An 18,296-nucleotide genomic window follows, 5' to 3' on the forward strand; every position below is an offset into this window, starting at 1 on the left:
GTGTCTTTGTTATGTTCCTAGGATTTCAACAAAATTGAATTCTAGGTCTGTCCTGGGTGCCTGTTATATCATAGGACTCTACATTTAGAAATAATGATTAATTGTATTGCAGATGCTCAAAGGGAAGTTTAATCTCCAAATCATTGCTTTTCAGGCTGTATCAGGATTCTCCCTAGATTCTGATTTATCTTTAAGAACCATTGCTCTATTATTATTGGGGAGTGCTGGGTGAATAAAGGAAACCTTGGAGCCAAATGCTGTGTGATCTGCCTTTGGCAAAACGTAAAGAACTCAGTGACATGCATGCATTGGGGATACTAATTTCACTTCTGTCTTTGTTCTTTCTTGACGATGTTGCAAATAATGTATATTTTGCTGTGTTCCTATGACTCTCTTTGTCCTGTCAAATCCTTTTTTCGGCAAAGTGAGATATAAACTAATAGCCACAGTCTTTTCTAGAAAGACTACACTATTAATACAGTACTCAAGGAGTTTAATAGCTCTCCCTATTTTAAGTTAACATTGTTATTTAGTATTCTTTGGGATTTTTCTTTTTGCTGAAGTACATTAAAACATGAATATTGGAGCACCTGGGTGGCTCAGCCTCACATCTGGCTCTCTGCTCAACTGGGAGCCTGCTTCTCCTTTTCCTTTTTTCTGCCTCTCTGCCTACTTGTGCTTTTCGCTCTCTGTCAAATAAATACATAAAAATCTTAAAAAAAAAAACCCTGAATATTCTATACTTTGAGCTATGAAAATTTGCAGCATATTTAAATAGTTAAGGTATATTATTTAATCTCAAAGGAAATTATGTGCAAAAGTTTTTTTTTTTTTTTGGTCCAAAACAGTTGAATTCTGGGTGATTTTTTATTTTTCCCCCTCATCACTTTTTTTTTTTTTTTTTTTTTTGACACAGAGAGATCACAAGTAGGCAGAGAGGCAGGTAGAGAGAGGAGGAAGCAGGCTCCCTGCTGAGCAGAGAGCCCAATGCGGGACTCGATCCCAGGACCCCTGAGATGATCTGAGCCGAAGGCAGAGGCTTAACCCTCTGAGCCACCCAGGCGCCCCCTTTTTTTTTTTTTTTTTAAAGATTTTATTTATTTATTTGACAGAGATCACAAGTAGGCAGAGAGGCAGGCAGAGAGAGAGAGAGAGGGAAGCAGGCTCCCTGCCGAGCAGAGAGCCCGATTCGGGGCTTGATCCCAGGACCCTGAGATCATGACCTGAGCCGGAGGCAGTGGCTTTAATCCACTGAGCCACCCAGGTGCCCCCCCCCCATCACTTTTTAATTTAAAATTGGCTTTGGTGCAGTAAATATTTTTTTGAAAGTAAAAGTCTTATTTCTGAGGAGTATTTATTACATTTTAATCCAAAAAAATATTTTAAATGGTATATTTACTCAGATTTATTACAATTTTATTATGTTTTAGTTCTTTCTGTGCTCTGAGTTTGCTACAAGTTTATGTGGTACTATTGTACTTTGTGTGTTTACTCTCTGCTTGTTTGAATTACAAATTTCTAGAAGACAGGTACTGTAGACTTTCTCAGGGTATTGGCCATGTAACATATTCCTAGTAGATGGTTGTGTTGATTAGTAGTGGGGACCATGCAGTCTGTTTGTTATTGGGAAACCTTAGTTATCTAGGGAAAAATGTAAAATGTTGGAATTTTTCTATTTTTTCACCTGTAACTGTTGTTTTTAATTTGTTCAACTGAAATCTTAGTACATGTTTGCTTTGTTCTCATTTTAATGTTATGTGGTAATTCCAACTGTTTTCTTTTGGCTTTTTAGATATTCCTCTTCGTCAGGTGATTGCTGAGGAGTGTGTTGCTTTTATGTTAAACTGGAGGGAAAATGAATACCTTACACTGCAAGTTCCCGCGTTTCTGCTTCAGAATAATCCATATGTAAAGGTAACTTGTGTTTAATCTAAACAAAGGGGTTATTAGGTTGGGATTATTATACCTGTTTCTTTAGATCTATCTTTATGTATTTATTTTTAAGGTTTATTTATTAGAGAGAGAGTGAGCATGAGCAGGGGGAGAGGCAGAGGGAGAGAGAAAGGGAGAAGCCGACTGTCGGCTGAGCAGGGGCCTGATGTGGACTCCATCCCAGACCTCGAGTGTCATGACCTGAGCTGAAGGCAGATTGAGCCACTCAGGGGCTCCTGTTTTCTTTAGATTTGTACTACTTAGGGAACTTATCCATTTTCTATAATACAGTGGAAGATTGGACAAATGTTTGTGGTTAAAAGTATAGTTTTGCGTTCATGAGAAGGCAAGCAAAAATTAGTAACAGACAACATTTTGGTATAACTCTAAATTAGTGAAATGTTAGCTTTTCTTGCTTTGATCAAAATAATCAAACTCTAGTTTTAAGGTCGGGAATACATGAGCTTACCTGTGTATGAACTGGTGGAGTTGTGAGGGGTACATTTCCAGCTGTTTCTATCTGTGCACCTTACCTTCTTTGGAACCTATTTCCTCCTTTAGATTTGGGCGTGATTCTTGTTAATGTTTATGTAATTACACCCCAGTGAAAGAATTCCTTCAGCGAATTGGTGCTTAGTTCTCCTTTCTTAATTTTAGCTGTCCTGTGCAACTGAAATGTTTCTGGGTGGAGAAAACAAAAAAAGAGACTGGAGTTTTCCCTAAGACTGTGTCTGTTTTGTGCTGTGTATACTGTGAATAAGCAGTGGACTATTCTCGCTTCCTGGTCTTATTGTTAAGATAACATTTAGTGGGGGCACCTGGGTGGCTCAGTAGGTTAAAGCCTCTGCCTTCCGCTCAGGTCATGATCTCAGGGTCCTGGGATTGAGCCCTGCATCGGGTTCTCTGCTCAGTGGGGAGCCTGCTTCCTCCTCTCTGCCTGCCTCTCCACTTACTTGTGATCCCTGTCTGTCAAATAAATAAAATCTTAAAAAAAAAAAGATAACATTTCGTGATTTAACATTTTTCTGTGTGTACTTTTAGTTTTTTAGATTTCCTTCTTATTGTTTGTATGCTTTTTGCTCTTTATCTGCTCTCAAATTTAGTACATAATCTCTTAAATCAGTGGTTATCTGGGAACTCTTGCAAGACTCTTGTCACTTTTTTACATTTGTCTTTGGTTGTTTTTTCCTCCTAATTTCATGTATGTCCTTTTAAAAACTGAGCTCATTTCAACTCTTTGAAGATTTACTGCTATTTTTTGGTGAAGGTTTTCCTCCTTTTTGTCTTCTCTACAATTGTTTCTAAAATTTATTGTCATAATTTGAATCATTTTTGTCTTTGGAATTTTAGACATTGGATTATATCTGGTTTTTGTTTGTGTGTGTGTGTGGGGGGGTTGTTTGTTTGTTTGTAACCTTTGTGATAGGAGTTCCTCATATCTAGAGTAGTTGTCTGATTATGCCCCATAATCTTGGTCTTTACTAAACTCTCAGGTGAGAGAAGCATTTTGTTCCAAGAGATTTCCACTTAGGATTGTCGCTTGTGGCTCAGGACAATACAGTAGCTTTTCTGTTCTTCTCTCCAATGAGTTCTGTGGAACTGTGCAGAGGCACATGGTTAAGGGCCTCCTGTGTGCAGGATATTGTGCCTCAAGTTCCCTGCCCTTGGGCTGGGTGATCTCCCTGCTTCCTGCAGTCCCCCTGATCACACCCAAAAGGAGGGGTGACCTTGCTGAAGAGTCACTGAGGCATCTCATTATCTCCTCTAGTTAGGGTTTGTGTGTCCCCTTCCCTCGTTGGCCACTTGCTGCCTTGTTTATGTGAAGAAAAGGGAATCCGATAAGTCTAGAGTAAGGGATGTTTTGAAAATCCCTTTCAAAAATCCCTTCATTTGGAGCAGTTTCCAAACTTGGAATTTGGCATGGAATATGTATACATATGCATAGGGAAAAATCTGGAAGGGTATTGACACTCATTATCTCTGGATAGTGGAATATTTGGTGATTTTAATCAGTTTTATTTTCCATATTTTCTTATTTATTTGGATATTCTGTAATCACAAAAAAGAAAGGGAAAAAATCTTAAGCATGTAACTAAATTGTGCCCTTTTGAAATAATACAAAACTGTGCCGTCTCCCCCTTGGATCAGGAGAGGAGGCAGCGTAGTATATTGGAAAGTGCACAGGATTTATGGACTCTTGGGTTATAAGAGACTAGCTGCTAGGAGGAGGAGGAGGGCTTGGTGGTTATAGTAATAACGTAAGACCAGGGTTTTTAATGTGGCCTATAAGGCTTTTTAAGGTGCAGGTGATTCTTCCCCAGTTGGCTCTCTGCTGCTCCTCTGTCATGCCAGCTCTGTGCTGGTGGTACCAGACTTCTCCGAGTACTCACATGTCTCTGTGTGCAGGATACTTTCTCCGCTTCTACACTTAAGCACGTGCTGTTTGGTCATTTAGCTGGGTTACCCTTCTTGCTTCTGCCTGTTGGTGTGGTTTCTTTTCTTTTTTAAGATGTTTGTTTGTTTGTTTGTTTGTTTATTAAAGATTTTATTTATCCACTTGACAGAGATCGTAAGTAGGCAGAGAGGCAGGCAGAGAGAGAGGAGAAAGCAGGCTCCCTGCTGAGCAGAGAGCCCAATGTGGGGCTCGATCCCAGGACTCTGGGATCATGACCTGAGCCAAAGGCAGAGGCTTTAACCCACTGAGCCACCCAGGCACCCCAAGATGTTTGTTTATTTGACAGAGACAGGGCACTAGCAGGAGAAGCAGCAAGCACAGGGAGAAACAGGGTCTGTGCTGAGCAAGGAACCTCATGCAGGGCTCAATCCCAGGACTCTGGGATCATGACATGAGTCAAAGGCAGATGCTTAATGACTGAGCCACCTAGTGCCCCCTTGTGTGGTTTCTTTGAAGCTTTGCCTTATTCCTTTCTCCTCACCTTACCTTTGAAATTTGCTACTGGTCCTGTTACTTTTGAATCATAGACATAGATTTTTGTTGGAGTTATACAGTGTAATCTTGATAGTTACTTTTTATACTCTCAGTGTTTTTTTTTTACCTGGTGCCCACACATAGTAGATGTTTAAGAATGTTTGTGGAATTCAATTGACTTGGGGCCTTAGACTTTTTTTTGTTTTGTTTTGTTTTTAAGTAATCTCAGTACCCAGTGTGGGGCTTGAACTCCCCACCCCAAGATGAAGAGTCATATGTTCTTCCGACTGAGCCAGCCAGGTGCCCATGGGGTCCAAGATTTCTGAAAATTTTTACTTTGAAGTAAAGTAGTCTAGTGAGGTTCAACTAAGCGTGTGATTCTTGACAATAGAAAATGAATTAAGACCAGGAGCTATAAGGGGCCCTCATTGCACTGCCTGTCAGTAGCTGCATGTATGGTGGGCCTCGTTGTCGGAGCCGACTTGGGTTCAGTAGGCATGCAGGAGGAAATGTTCTGCTAGACTATGGACTCTTGATTTCCTTTCACGTAGCACAGCTAGAGTTGTTGGAGAGTGCAAGCAGTCGTGGGTGTGGAAGGGACAGTGAGAGCGAGAGAGGGAGAGAATCCTAAGTGGGCTCACGCCCATCACTGAGCCCGATTCAGTGCTCCGTCATGTGCCCCTGAGATCATGACCTGAGCGGAAATCGAGTTGAATGCTTAACTGACTGAGCCACCCAGGTGCCCCACAGCAGGGGTTTTTACATCATTTTTACTACTAGGAAGCACCAGGGTTCTAAATTTTCTTAGGTGTGATCACGGAGTAGTGGTTATGAGTTGTGATTACGTAGGAGAATGTTCTTGCCTTAGAAGATACATACTGAAGTATTTAAGGATGAGGTGTAGTGTCTGCAGCTCACTAGCTGACAAGCAGTATAGGTAGACATGTAAAGTAATTGTGGCAGAATATTCACAGTAAGTCAAGTGTATGGGTATTGAACTATTCAGATTTTTTTATTTTTGAAATTTTTTATTATAAATTGAGAGAAGTATCAGTTTTCATCTTTGTCATAATATGGCCACTTTCTTGAAGAAACTGCCTTAAGCAGTGGGGACCCCATTATGAATATTTTCTAGGTCCAGTAAGGGATCTGGGGTTTCCTGATAGACTTGAAATTATCCTTGCCATTTTACCCTCTTAAAGAACAATTAGTTACCAGATTTAGTAAGAATGAAGGATGGGGGGGCTCTCATTTTGAAATTACAGAGGGAAAGAAATGCTGAATTTGACTTAATCCATTTTTTTCCTCTACGTTTGAGGCCTATCTTTTCTCTGTCTTCTGCTTTCAGCCCTTCTACTCTTCATGGGTTTCTCCTGCATTTTTGGTCATTAAGGCTTCCTCTATTTAGATCATTCACTTTGAGTAATCTGTTCTTCCTTCTGTCTCCTCACATCTGCAATAGCTCCAGTCAGTGGCTGCCGTTTTTCTTAGACAAAGGTTGTCCTTAAATCTTACTACTTTATCTTGCCAACTTCAATTTCCAGATTTCTCCTCTCATTTTTTCACTAAAAGTTTGTTTTGAGTGATTAAAGCATGTGTGAAGTTAAAGCACTGTTTTAATTGCTTCTCTGGGCTTTACCACAGTTAACATTATGTATATGTTCCATTACACACACACACACACACACACACGCACGCACACACCCACGTCCCCCACCCCTTTTAAAGTGGGATCATACTATTTACCAGCTTGGTGTGCCTCCTCCTCCCCCGCTCTGCCAACACAACTTTTAATGAAGCATCTACCTCTTTGCTTTGTCTCAGTTTTGTTCTTACTAGACTATACTTGTTTGTCCTCATTAAACTTTAATTGTGTAGAAAAAATGAGCTTTATAGTGTGGCAGAACCAGAGCATCCTCTTTCCCATTCAGATTTCTGATCTACTAACAGTAGACAATGAGCTCTAAATTCCTCAGCGGTTGGATGGAAGGTACAGTATAAAATAACTGGTATATTTGGATAGTTATCTTTCTTTCTTCAAGTGTGCCTTAATAATAGAACTTACATCTGTGGTTCTGTTGTTACAAATTATTTTTTGTGAATTTTTTGTTTTTTGTGTGTTATAGCTTGGACAGCTTTTAGCAGCTACATGCAAAGAACTTCCTGGCCCGAAAGAAAGTAGACGGACTGCTAAAGACCTTTGGGAAGTTGTTGTTCAGATCTGTAGTGTGTCCAGTCAACACAAACGTGGAAATGATGGCAGAGTTAGTTTAATAAAGCAAAGGGAATCTACATTAGGTATAATGTATCGGTATGTTTCTATCAGTTTATTTTTTGAGTTATGTGTACTGTGTACTGTTTCAAGAACATCAGCCTTTTATCTTTGTATATCATAAAGATAGACACTATTAGAGTTCTCTGGTACTGATTTCTGGTCTGACATGGCCACCTTTGGAGGTATCTTATGCTTATATGCTATTTTAAGAGATTGCTAATCATTTAATATCTGTTGGAATTCAGAATCAGTGAAGCCTATGATTGCATTGTACTGAAGAAGTCACATAATGATAAAACAGACAAGTTGTTTTATTAGGTTAGTGTGACAATAGAACATTATTCTCTTTTATATGTGCAGAACTGGAGAGTTAGAAGTAAACCATCTATAATTTGCTTTCTTTTTAATTCTGATAATAAATGTAAATACAAAATTTGTGTTTTTTTTTGTAGGAGCGAACTACTTTCTTTTATCAAAAAATTACGGGTAAGTTTTATTAAAAGTTGATCTAATTACTGCTGATTTTCATACAACAGGACTGAAAAAGAGTGTTTAAATGCTGATTATTTAAATACTCTGTATAATGTGCTTATTATCTTCAGTGATCATTCCTGAAGATGGGTTGGTCTAAATGCAGAGGTTTATTTTGCATTTACCTTAACATGTTTTAGTGAATAGAACAGGTATTTTTTAAATTTTAAAGAAGTTTTCCTAATATAGAGCTGGTTGTGTGAAGCCTGGTTTTAATTTTTGTTAGCATTAATATTACCTCTATATATTGGACATAACCTAGATTCCATTCCATTCTTTATTATTGTAGGGAATAAAAAGTTTAATTTTTTAGAGATAGCTGGAAGTACTAATTGGAAAGAGATTTTTTTTTACTCAATTTTAAAAGTCATCTGAGGACTGGAGCACCATAGGCTTGTCACCTCAGTATGGTAATTTTTATTTTAAGATTTATTTAATGTAGAGAGAGGGCGTACATGCATACATATGGGTGCACATGCATGGGGGGCGGGTAGAGGCAAAGGGAGAAAATCTCAGGCAGACAACATGCTGAGTGTGGAACGCAGCTCAGGGCTTAATCCCATGACCATGAGATCATGACCTGAGACAAAACCAAGAGTTGGATGTTCAACTGACTGAGCCACCCAGGTGCCCCTAAATAGAGTAATTTTTGTGTAAATTGTATGCTTGATTTCTTTTATGAGATTAAAAATAAACAACCTGTAGTGTGTGATCTAAAGAAGATGGTATATTTCAAAAGTGAAAGAATTTTTTGAGAGCAAATCCTTCGTGTCCCTGAGGTTGACAGGAATATTAAATATATATATTTAAGGATTCTTTCTTCTTTTCTTTCTTGTAGGAGCCATTGGTTTTGACTATTATTTTGTCACTCTTTGTGAAACTTCACAATGTTCGGGTCAGTATTTCATAATCTCATTAAAAAAATCCTCAAAAGAAATTTTTAAAAAATCACACTTTTAAAAATATATATTTTTTTCTTATTAGGAGGACATTGTCAATGATATTACAGCTGAGCACATTTCTATTTGGCCATCTTCCATCCCCAAGTAAGATGTATTATAGCTTTATATTTATTACTTTTATATTTAGAAACCATCCTGATATAGGTAACCTTGAGTAATTTGACTAAAAGGCTTCTCTTAGGCTTCTCCAGCTAAGTTTGTTTCTTTGTTGCAGTCATTATGTTTCTATAAATGAATGTAACCTAACTCTAAGAGCTAAGTTATACCAGCCTTCAGTTGAACAGAAAGATCCCTAAGTGATCCTGACAATTTGTCAATGGGTAGAAATAGAAAATCGAGGCAAAAAAATTGATTTCCTGTTAGATTTCCAGGATTTTGCATCTTTTACAGGTATCTATTTGAAAATGACTTTTTAATCATTCTTTGTAGGTCAGCTCTAATACTGTGATTGTCAGAGGCTCCCCAACCCCTTTTAGTTACTAAGAAGTTCTTCGGTACTTTAAGAAATGTTCTTTCTTTTATCTCCTGAGAACCACAATAAGATGATGGGGGAATTTTGGAGAGAGAGAAGAAAATGTTCTTTTTCTATTTTATTTTATTTTAAAGATTTTATTATTTATATGATAGAGAGCACAAGCAGAGGGAGGGGCAGAGGGAGAAGTAGAAGTAGGCTCATAGCCGAGCAGAGAGCCCAATGTGGGACTTGATCCCAGGACCCTAGCTAGGATCATGACCTGAGCAGAAGGGAGGCACTTTAACTGACTGAGCCACCCAGGTACCCAAAAATGTTCTTTTTCTGAAAGAAGAAACCATTTACACATTGCTTTTCCTACCCATAGCAACTTCTCATTCAGGAGTCCCATTTCTTTTCTCACGAAAGTTACTTTTTCTTCCTTCCCCACTCCCCAATTTTTTCTTTGCCTTTTTTTTTTTTTTTTTTTTTTTTTTTAACTTATGCCTGAAGGGCAGGACTAAGCCCTATTTTATTGCTCTTAGTGGCATCTTTGAAGAAGGAAAGATTTTGGTAGGTAGGTAAGTGGTCTATAGAATGAGAGTAATTTGCTTTCATCTCAGTCTTAGAGATGGAAAGTAGTTGTGCATCTTGAGTAGAGGTTTGGAGGGTCAAAAATGGGTGGGTGACCCTTTCCTCCACTTACAGAGGCTTGTTTCCCGAAGAATCACCCTGCTTCATGAAGCCAGTGTTTATACTACACAACGTTACAACTGCAGATTTGTTTTTTCAAGATTTTTAAGTAATTCTGTACCCATCATGGGACTTGAATTTATAACCTGGAGAGCAAAAGTCGCATGCTTTACTGACTGAGCCAGCCAGGCATCCTGTAACTGCATTTTTTATATGAATTTTTAAAAAAGATTTATTCATTTATTTGATAGAGTACAAGCAGAGGGAGAGGGAGAAGCAGGCTTCCTGCTGGGCAGGGAGCCCAATGCGGGACTCGATCCCAGAACCTTGGGATCATGACCTAAGCTAAAGTCAGATGTGCAACAGACTGAGCCATCCAGGCACCCCTGAAAATTTTTTTTTTTCCTAGCTTACCTGCATGAACCAGGTTGGGCGGGGAGGGGCAAAGGGAGAGGGAGGGAGGGAATCTTGCAGGCACCAGATGTGGGGTTTAGTCTCACAACCCTGAGATCATGACCGCAGCTGAAATCAAGAGTCTTGATGCTTAACCAAATGAGCCACCCAGGGGCGCCTTATGTAAAATTCTGTATGTAAGATAGTAGTCCATAAGTCAGGTAGAAATACTTCTGCTTTTTTTAATTGATATTCGCTAGCATCATAATTTAATGATTGATTTTCAGTGTACGTTTATAAATGAAGCAAAAGAATAGTTTACCATAGAGACTTTGAGCTAGATTGGTAGGGTTTGAGTCTGAGCCTCTTTTTCAGTTACCTGGTGGATGACCTTGGATAAGTTGCTTTCTTTGCCAGTTCTTCATTTATTAATTGGGTGAAAGAATAGTACCTACCTCAGATTTGTGAGGATTAAATAAGTTAATACATTTTCTAAACTAGGTGTTTAGAATAAGGACTGGCACATAATAGGCTTAATAACCATTATCTTCATGATAAAGGCACTCTAATGTAAATTGACCCAGAGAAAATAAAATGTGACTAAATGACCAAGAAAGCATTTTTCTTGAGCAAGAGTCTTTATTGACTCCAAAAATAGTGTGAGAATGGCCTGGATTAAACATTACTATTTTAATGTCAGTTGTTTTGATTTGTAGATAGAATTCTTATTAACATTTTATAAATTTCTTGTATCACAAACCTGTTTAACTCATTTAGTTGTAAATGTCTGATCAAGTATTTGCCAACAATACCTTAGTTTCTTTCCCTCTGTACTGGGATGCTGGTGAACTATGGTTAGCTCTTGACCCTCTTGTGTGTCTGAATCCAGAGCCTATGTTCTCTCCCACTGTCCCGTACTGTTTCTGGGAGGTGGGCACTATCAGCTGTATTTCTTGGATGCTGGGCTGGCTTTTATCCCCACAGTTCCATCTTGTATTTTTGTGTCAAAGGACTTCCAGGTTTAACTAGGCTCAGAGCAGCTGACTTCCTTCCTTCCCTTTACTCCTTTTTTAGACTTAGTTGCTCTGATCATTTTAATATATTTACTCTTAGTAATACTTAGCATTGTATTTATGGTCACCTAAATTTTGGCTAAGTCTTTGTTTTTAGTGTGTCTGGAATTTGAAGTTGAAAAATAAAGATTAATGTTCATTGTCTTTTTTTTTTTTTTTTAAAGCCTCCAGTCGGTGGACTTTGAAGCCGTGGCGATCACAGTGAAAGAGCTAGTTCGGTACGCCCTCAGTATAAACCCCAACACCCATTCCTGGCTAATTATTCAGGCAGACATTTATTTTGGTAAGTGAGATGTATGGTTGCTTTGTGTTTTTGCTTTTTTGTAGCACTTTCGGAAGTGAAAATAAATAATGACACATTTTTCCCCCAATACTTTAAGTCTTGTTTTTGATCTCTGACTCTTCTTCCTAGATAGACTTAAATATTCATTTTTCCGTATTGAGCATTTGGTTTGCATACTTTTAATTTTTTTATATTGACTATCTTTTTTCTGTTTTTTAAAAAAAAGTTTGAATGTTCATCTACTAAGTTGGTTAAAACATTCTTTTTTTTTTTTTTTTTTTAAAGATTTTATTTATTTATTTGACAGAGATCACAAGTAGGCAGAGAGGCAGGCAGGGGGGGAAGCAGGCTCCCTGCTGAGCAGAGAGCCGGGTGCAAGGCTTCATCCCAGGACCCTGGGATCATGACCTGAGCCGAAGGCAGAGGCTTTAACCCCAGTTAAAACATTCTTAGGAGGGACGCCTGGGTGGCTCAGTTGGTTGGACGACTGCCTTCTGCTCAGGTCATGATCCTGGAGTCCCAGGATCGAGTCCCGCATCGGACTCCCAGCTCCATGGGGAGTCTGCTTCTCTCTCTGACCTTCTCCTCATTCATGCTCTCTCTCACTGTCTCTCTCTCAAGTAAATAAATAAAATCTTTAAAAAAAAAAAATTTCTTAGGAAAAGAAGTTAAAGGTAGGTAGTTTGTAAAATTGCTTTTTTTTTTTTTAATTTATTTTTAGAGAGAGACTGAGAGAAAGCACAAGCAGGAGAGGGGGAGACAAAGGGAGGAGAGAATCCACAAGCAGACTCCTCCCTGAGCTGGGAGCATGATGTGGGGGCCTGATCCCAGGACTCTGAGATCATAACCTGAGCCAGAACCAAGAGTCAAACACTTAACTGACTGAGCACCCAGGTGCCCCTTTAAAATTGCTGTTTTAAAATATTCTATCCCAGAGGTACCTGGGTGGCTCAGTTGGTTAAGCAGCTGCCATTTGCTCAGGTCCTGATCTCAGGGTCCTGGAACGGAGCCCTGCCTCAGGCTCCCTGCTCAGTCGGGAGTTTGCTTCTCCTTCTCCCTTTGTCCCTCCTCCTGCTTGTGCTTGCTGTCTCTCAAATAAATAAATAAAAATCTTTAATAAAGAAATTTGGGGCACCTGGGTGGCTCAGTGGGTTAATGCCTCTGCCTTTGTCTCAGGTCATGATCCTAGGGTCCTGGGATTAAGCCCCGCATTGGGCTCTCTGCTCAACAGGGAGCCTGCTTCCTCCTCCATCTCTCTGCCTGCCTCTCTGCCTACTTGTGATCTCTGTCAAGTAAATAAATAAAATCTTTAAAAAACAAACAACAGCAAGAACAACAAAATCACCTTTTAAAAAGAAACTTAAAATATTCTATTCTGAATATGCTGTTCTAAAAATCTGTCTCGGCACTCTTGATAATTATTTGTGTTCTTGGAAGTAGATTCCTGACTCCTCCCCCACCCCATTATATGTGATAGATACTTGATATGAAAGTTTCGATATTTCTGTTACTGTATCGATAAAATCAAATTTCTGACTGATAGTGGTTCAGGATCAATTTTCTTTAGGAATTGAATTTTTTAAAGAGAAAGTTCAAAATAAAAGAGAGGGTAAAGGCTAGTATAATGAACCCCCATGTATCTGTCATCCAGCTTTAACAGTCATTAACTTATGCCCAGCTTTATTTTATCTGTACCCTCACCTGCATCATCCCCCCTCTCCTGGATTCTTTTTGAAGCAAATAATTACTAGTTTCAATGCTCATTTTTACCATAAATCCTCAAAGAACTTACTCTCAAGATCTTAATATCCATGTTCAAAATAGATTTATCAATTATAAACTTCCTCAGAAAATTCAGGTTATGTTTCTAGTATGGGTGTTTGGGAAACAGATACCTCCAATACTAAATTCTAGTAATGTGCTAGTAAGGTTGACAGGAGATCTGAGCTAAATTTTTGGCTAATCGGTTTTAGAAAGCAAGGAACATATTATATTGCTTCTTTAAAGTAGTTCTTTAAAATGTGTTGTGTGTGTGTATGTGCTGTCCTGGATAAGTCTTATCCCTACTCCTGTGGTTTGAATCTGCTTTTATCAACTCATGAAGTAATAATACCCGACTCTTCACAAAAGAGGCCTTGTCTATTTTTTCACCTATTATGTCTAATTATCAGTAATTCTTTACTTCTGTTTTCTACTTTAGCAACAAATCAGTATTCAGCAGCTCTCCACTATTACCTGCAGGCAGGAGCTGTGTGTTCTGATTTCTTCAATAAGGCTGTGCCCCCTGATGTATATACAGACCAGGTAAACTATTTTTGTGGGCTCTCTTTCTTTCCTACCTTTACAGTGGTTTTTTTTTTGGCTCCTTTTTGGGTAAATTTATTTCTTTCCGTGTATGTAGGGATAACTCCAAATTGAACCCTCTAGCTGCAATTCCACTGTATATTTCCAGGGCCCACAGATCACTGCTGCTTTGATTTCCCAAAACACTTAAAACTCAACCTGTCCAAAACTGATTTCAGTATCTGACCTTACATTCTCCCTCCTCATGACCTTTTCCCACAAAAAGAACAAAACACCAAAATACCAAACACCTTTGTTCGACCATTTGAGTTGACCAAGCCCAAATCCTGATGTCCTCTTCTTTACTGACACTCCGCCTGAAATCCAGTCAGCCTTCAGGACATACTGATTCTCTCTTCAATCTCAAATTTATTTCATTTTCTTCTCATATGTATTGCTCTTTCCTCTGGTTTAGGCCACCGTTATCAAAACGTACTGAATGGGATTTTTTCAGTACTTTAGTAATAAATGGTTTTTAAAATGAGATCTTAAATTTTGTAGTAACTAGCTACTTTTAATTAAAAATTGTTTTTTTTAGAGCAGTTTTAGATTCACAGCAAAACTGAGCAAAAAATAGGGTTCTCATATACCCACCATTTCCACATACACAAAATTTTCACCACTGTTGACATTCTACATCGAGTCAGTTGGTTACCATTGATGTTGACTCGTTTTTGAAAATAATCTATTTTTGTAGGTTATAAAACGAATGATAAAATGCTGTTCCTTGCTGAATTGCCATACACAGGTTAGTTCATGATACCATGTTGTTGATTTGTTTTCATGTACTGAGTTTACTTTAAATATAAAGCATTGAACTGGGAAGTAGCCTTTCTTTTCTGTATCATAAAGTTTATGGTGCTTAAGATTTTGGCATATTCTTTCAAATTTTTTAGTAAATTTTAACTGAAATGAAAGTATGAATTAGAAAACATTGGTCTTTGCGTTTTCAAGTATTTTTTTTTTAATATGTAAGAGCGGGTATATACATTAGTCAGCAAGGGACCTATAAAATCAATATGGCAGTGAGATACTCCTTCATATTCACTAGGATGGCTGTAATTGAAAGACAGTAACTAGTGTTGGTGAAGGTGTGGAGAAATTGTAACCCTCATACATTGCTGGTAGGAATATAGAACGGGGCATCTCCTTTGGAAAACAACTTGGCAGTTCCTCAAAAACTTTAGGCATAAAATCACCATGTAAGCCAGCAGTTCAATTCCTAGATTTGTAACCAGAGAAATTGAAAACCAGTCCACAGAAAAATTGGTACATAAAAGTGCACAGTAACATTATTCATAACAGCCAAAAAGTAGAAACAACCTAGAGGTACATCAGTTGGTGAATGGATAAATGAAATTTGGTAGATCCTATGGTAGAATGTTATTTAGCCATAAGAGCAGGTAAAAGGCTGATATGTGCTACAACAGGGATGAATCTTAGAGGTATTTTGTTGAATGAAAAAAAGCCACATAAACATGGCTTTGTATTAATGATTTTATTCATATGAAATGTCCAGAGTAGGCGAATCTATAGTCCAAATGTAGATAAGTGGTTGCCAGAGACTGAGGGTGTGGAGGAGTGGACTAGCTGTGACAGGTCTAATTGCATGTTCTGTATGTCCTTGAAAGTCATTATGTAATACTTTTGTTTGGCAGTTTTCCATTCCTTTCAGTTTTCTGAACTGGCTTTTTGCCAGTTTCTCAAATAAAACTAAACTATGATTTAGTTCATTGATTAAAAAATATTGGGCAGATTTTTTAAAAGATTTTATTTGAGAGCACGAAAGAGCATGCGTACTAGAGTGCACACATGCACATACAAGCAGAGGGAGGGGCCGAGGAAGAGGGAAAAGCAGACTGAGCAGGGAGCGCGATGAGGGGCTCCATCCGAGGACCCTGACACTTAACACCCCGAGCCAGTAGGCGCCCTGGGCAGACAGATTCTTGTGTAAAGGTTTTTCATAGTTAAAATTAGATGTAGGCGTCCATAAATACAAGCTGATCTACTCAGTACGATCTGCAAGCCCTCTTGAATATATTCTTAATGTAAGAATCATTAAAAGTTAACCCTCCCAGGGGCACCTGGCTGGCTCAGTTGGAGGAGCATGCCACTCTTGATCTTGGGTTTGTGAATTCAAACCGCCCATTGGGTGTGGAGATTATTTAAAAAAAAAAAATTTAATAAATTAAAAAATTTACCCCGCCCACGGGAGTCATTGTTGACACTGGTTATGTGAAACCATTTTCAAATCTTTGTTTATGTAGGTGGCAATTTTATGTCAGTTCCTCAGAGAAATTGACTACAAGACAGCCTTTAAATCATTGCAGGAACAAAACAGGTACGAATCATTTTTTAAATGAAGTTGAAATTTTTTGGCTTAAGAAACAGGAAGTAACTAAATTCTATTTTTCAGTCATGATGCTATGGACTCCTACTATGACTACATATGGGATGTTACCATTTTGGAATATTTGACTTGTATCCTTTCATCAGCATATGTGTTACTGGAACAGTTCATTTCTGTAAATTGAAAAAATACTGTGTATTTCCTAAATTAAAGTTGAGGAACAATTGAGATTACGTCATGGTATTTAATAGTATCAGATTTATTATTCTTAACTGATTTGTTTAGATCTTCACCATAAAAGAGGAGAAACAGATAAAAGACAAATTGCAGTAAGTTACTTTATATGCCTTTCTTCAGTGATCTACTTAATTTCCATGGTATTAAACCATTGTTAACATTTGGACCAACAAAAAAAGATTTCATGTGCCTGGTTATTGCCAGAATTTAGTTATCTGTGTTTACTTTTAATAGGTCTTATTTTTATCTTAGAGCTTTTACCTCTAGTTTATTTTATATTAAAATGTTAGATCATATCCCTCTCTGCTCCAAACCTTTAAATGGTTTTGCATTTCCTGCAATGCCAGAGTCCTTAATAATGACCCACAAGGCTGCAGATGACTTGACCACTATCCATTCCACTTTCTCTGTTGCTAACTTCTGCTACACCATTACCTGTTCTTTGAGCATGCTGAAAACATTCATCACTGAAGGGCCTTTGAAATTTTATTTTCTAGAAACATTTCGTAACTTCCCTCAGGTCTCCTCAACGGTCTTCTTAGTGATCATCATTTCTTGGGCATCTTATAAAATAGGCAGTCTTTCCCCCACCCTTTACCCTTTAACACTTCTCCTTTCTCTTTTGAAATTTTCCTTCATTACACTTATTACATCTGATACACTGTATATTTACTTATTGGTTACTTCCCCACAAGGTAGGGACTTGGTTTTGTTACAGCTGATACCTAGAATGTTTCCTGGCTCATAATAGATACTTAGTAGTTATTAAATAGATTATTTAAAGATTTGACTTATAAGCCAAAGCATTATAAATTTATGGCCATTTTTACTTGCCTAACATTTTTGCATCATTATCACTAAAGATATTTTCTCTTTCCTCTTTCACCCACATTAACAAAATTACATATTATTAGCATATTTTAAAACTCTCTACTTGGACTAAATTGTAGGACCATTATTTAGAGGAAAACTATAATAGTATCTTTTTTAAAAATGAAAGGATAAAAACGTGAAACTAGCTGCACTTGACTGGAGGCCACTGTCCCTGCATTTCCAGCTTATCCAGGGCTGGAAGGCAGTACTGAAATTGTTACTTCCAAATTGCCTTTACTTGTAATCATCTTACACGCTTTCTCTTTAAAGCTTACATTGGTCTCCACATGAGCTCATCTAAACCAACCTACTGGGTGTTCCTCTACATACATCAAAATGCATGGTCTGTTAACGCAGTACCCCTAGCTTTGCAGGTTCCATTGTTACCTTTACTCTGAATTAGCCACCCACACCCATAGCCAGGCCTTATTGTCAGTTGTTCTACGTAAGGTCTTTCTGCCAGTAATCTATCCCTCTCTTATTTCCTGGCTCCCATGTTCATTATCAGTGAGATGTTCAGGTTCAAGACCAGTTTTTCCTCAGTCTGTCAGTGCCTCCCCAGCTTCCCGTCCTTCCCTACTCACCAGTATAGCTAATAACCAACCTGTGTGCTGTCGGAGATACTGATTCAGTTGGTCTGAGACGAGGTTCTGGAATCCACATTTTAATTTTGGCAGGTCGTTCTGATGACAAACCACATTTGGAAACCCCTGCTTGTCTATGGCTGACTGTCAGAACTACCCTTTGATCAATATTATAGCATCTTTGCTTTTTTTGGTCCTTCACTTCACCTGGAAAAATCCCTTTTCAAAAATGTAAGCTTTTTATTCTGAGCCAGAGTCCAACTGGAAAAACTCCTGCAACCTTAGAAGCTGGTGCCACTACCAAACCCTGGTCTCCAACCTTCATTGGCCCTTCATCTCTTGTGTTATGGCCAGCAGTCAGGGGTCTGCTTTTTCACGGACTAATTT

At 38.3% G+C, this 18,296-nt stretch overlaps 1 protein-coding gene across 3 annotated transcripts in view; it reads left to right on the forward strand.

Moving 5' to 3' along the window:
- The window catches only part of INTS8 (integrator complex subunit 8), a 54,033-nt gene that overhangs the window by 27,890 nt on the left and 7,847 nt on the right, over positions 1 to 18,296 (forward strand). Inside the window, exons 16-26 of one of the 3 annotated variants that reach the window (XM_004768544.3) lie at positions 1,793 to 1,914; positions 6,988 to 7,172; positions 7,589 to 7,622; positions 8,506 to 8,562; positions 8,652 to 8,713; positions 11,404 to 11,522; positions 13,723 to 13,826; positions 14,563 to 14,613; positions 16,133 to 16,206; positions 16,282 to 16,346; positions 16,501 to 16,544. In XM_004768544.3, the coding sequence (XP_004768601.1) occupies positions 1,793 to 1,914; positions 6,988 to 7,172; positions 7,589 to 7,622; positions 8,506 to 8,562; positions 8,652 to 8,713; positions 11,404 to 11,522; positions 13,723 to 13,826; positions 14,563 to 14,613; positions 16,133 to 16,206; positions 16,282 to 16,346; positions 16,501 to 16,544 (917 nt within the window). The remainder of the gene's footprint in view (positions 1 to 1,792; positions 1,915 to 6,987; positions 7,173 to 7,588; positions 7,623 to 8,505; positions 8,563 to 8,651; positions 8,714 to 11,403; positions 11,523 to 13,722; positions 13,827 to 14,562; positions 14,614 to 16,132; positions 16,207 to 16,281; positions 16,347 to 16,500; positions 16,545 to 18,296) is intronic. The other 2 variants (XM_013064546.2, XM_013064547.2) reach the window with 2 other exon arrangements.

The sequence above is a fragment of the Mustela putorius genome, unplaced genomic scaffold, assembly GCF_011764305.1.
Source record: "Mustela putorius furo isolate JIRA1106 unplaced genomic scaffold, ASM1176430v1.1 tig00000228_pilon_pilon_pilon, whole genome shotgun sequence".
Lineage (NCBI taxonomy): Eukaryota > Metazoa > Chordata > Mammalia > Carnivora > Mustelidae > Mustela > Mustela putorius.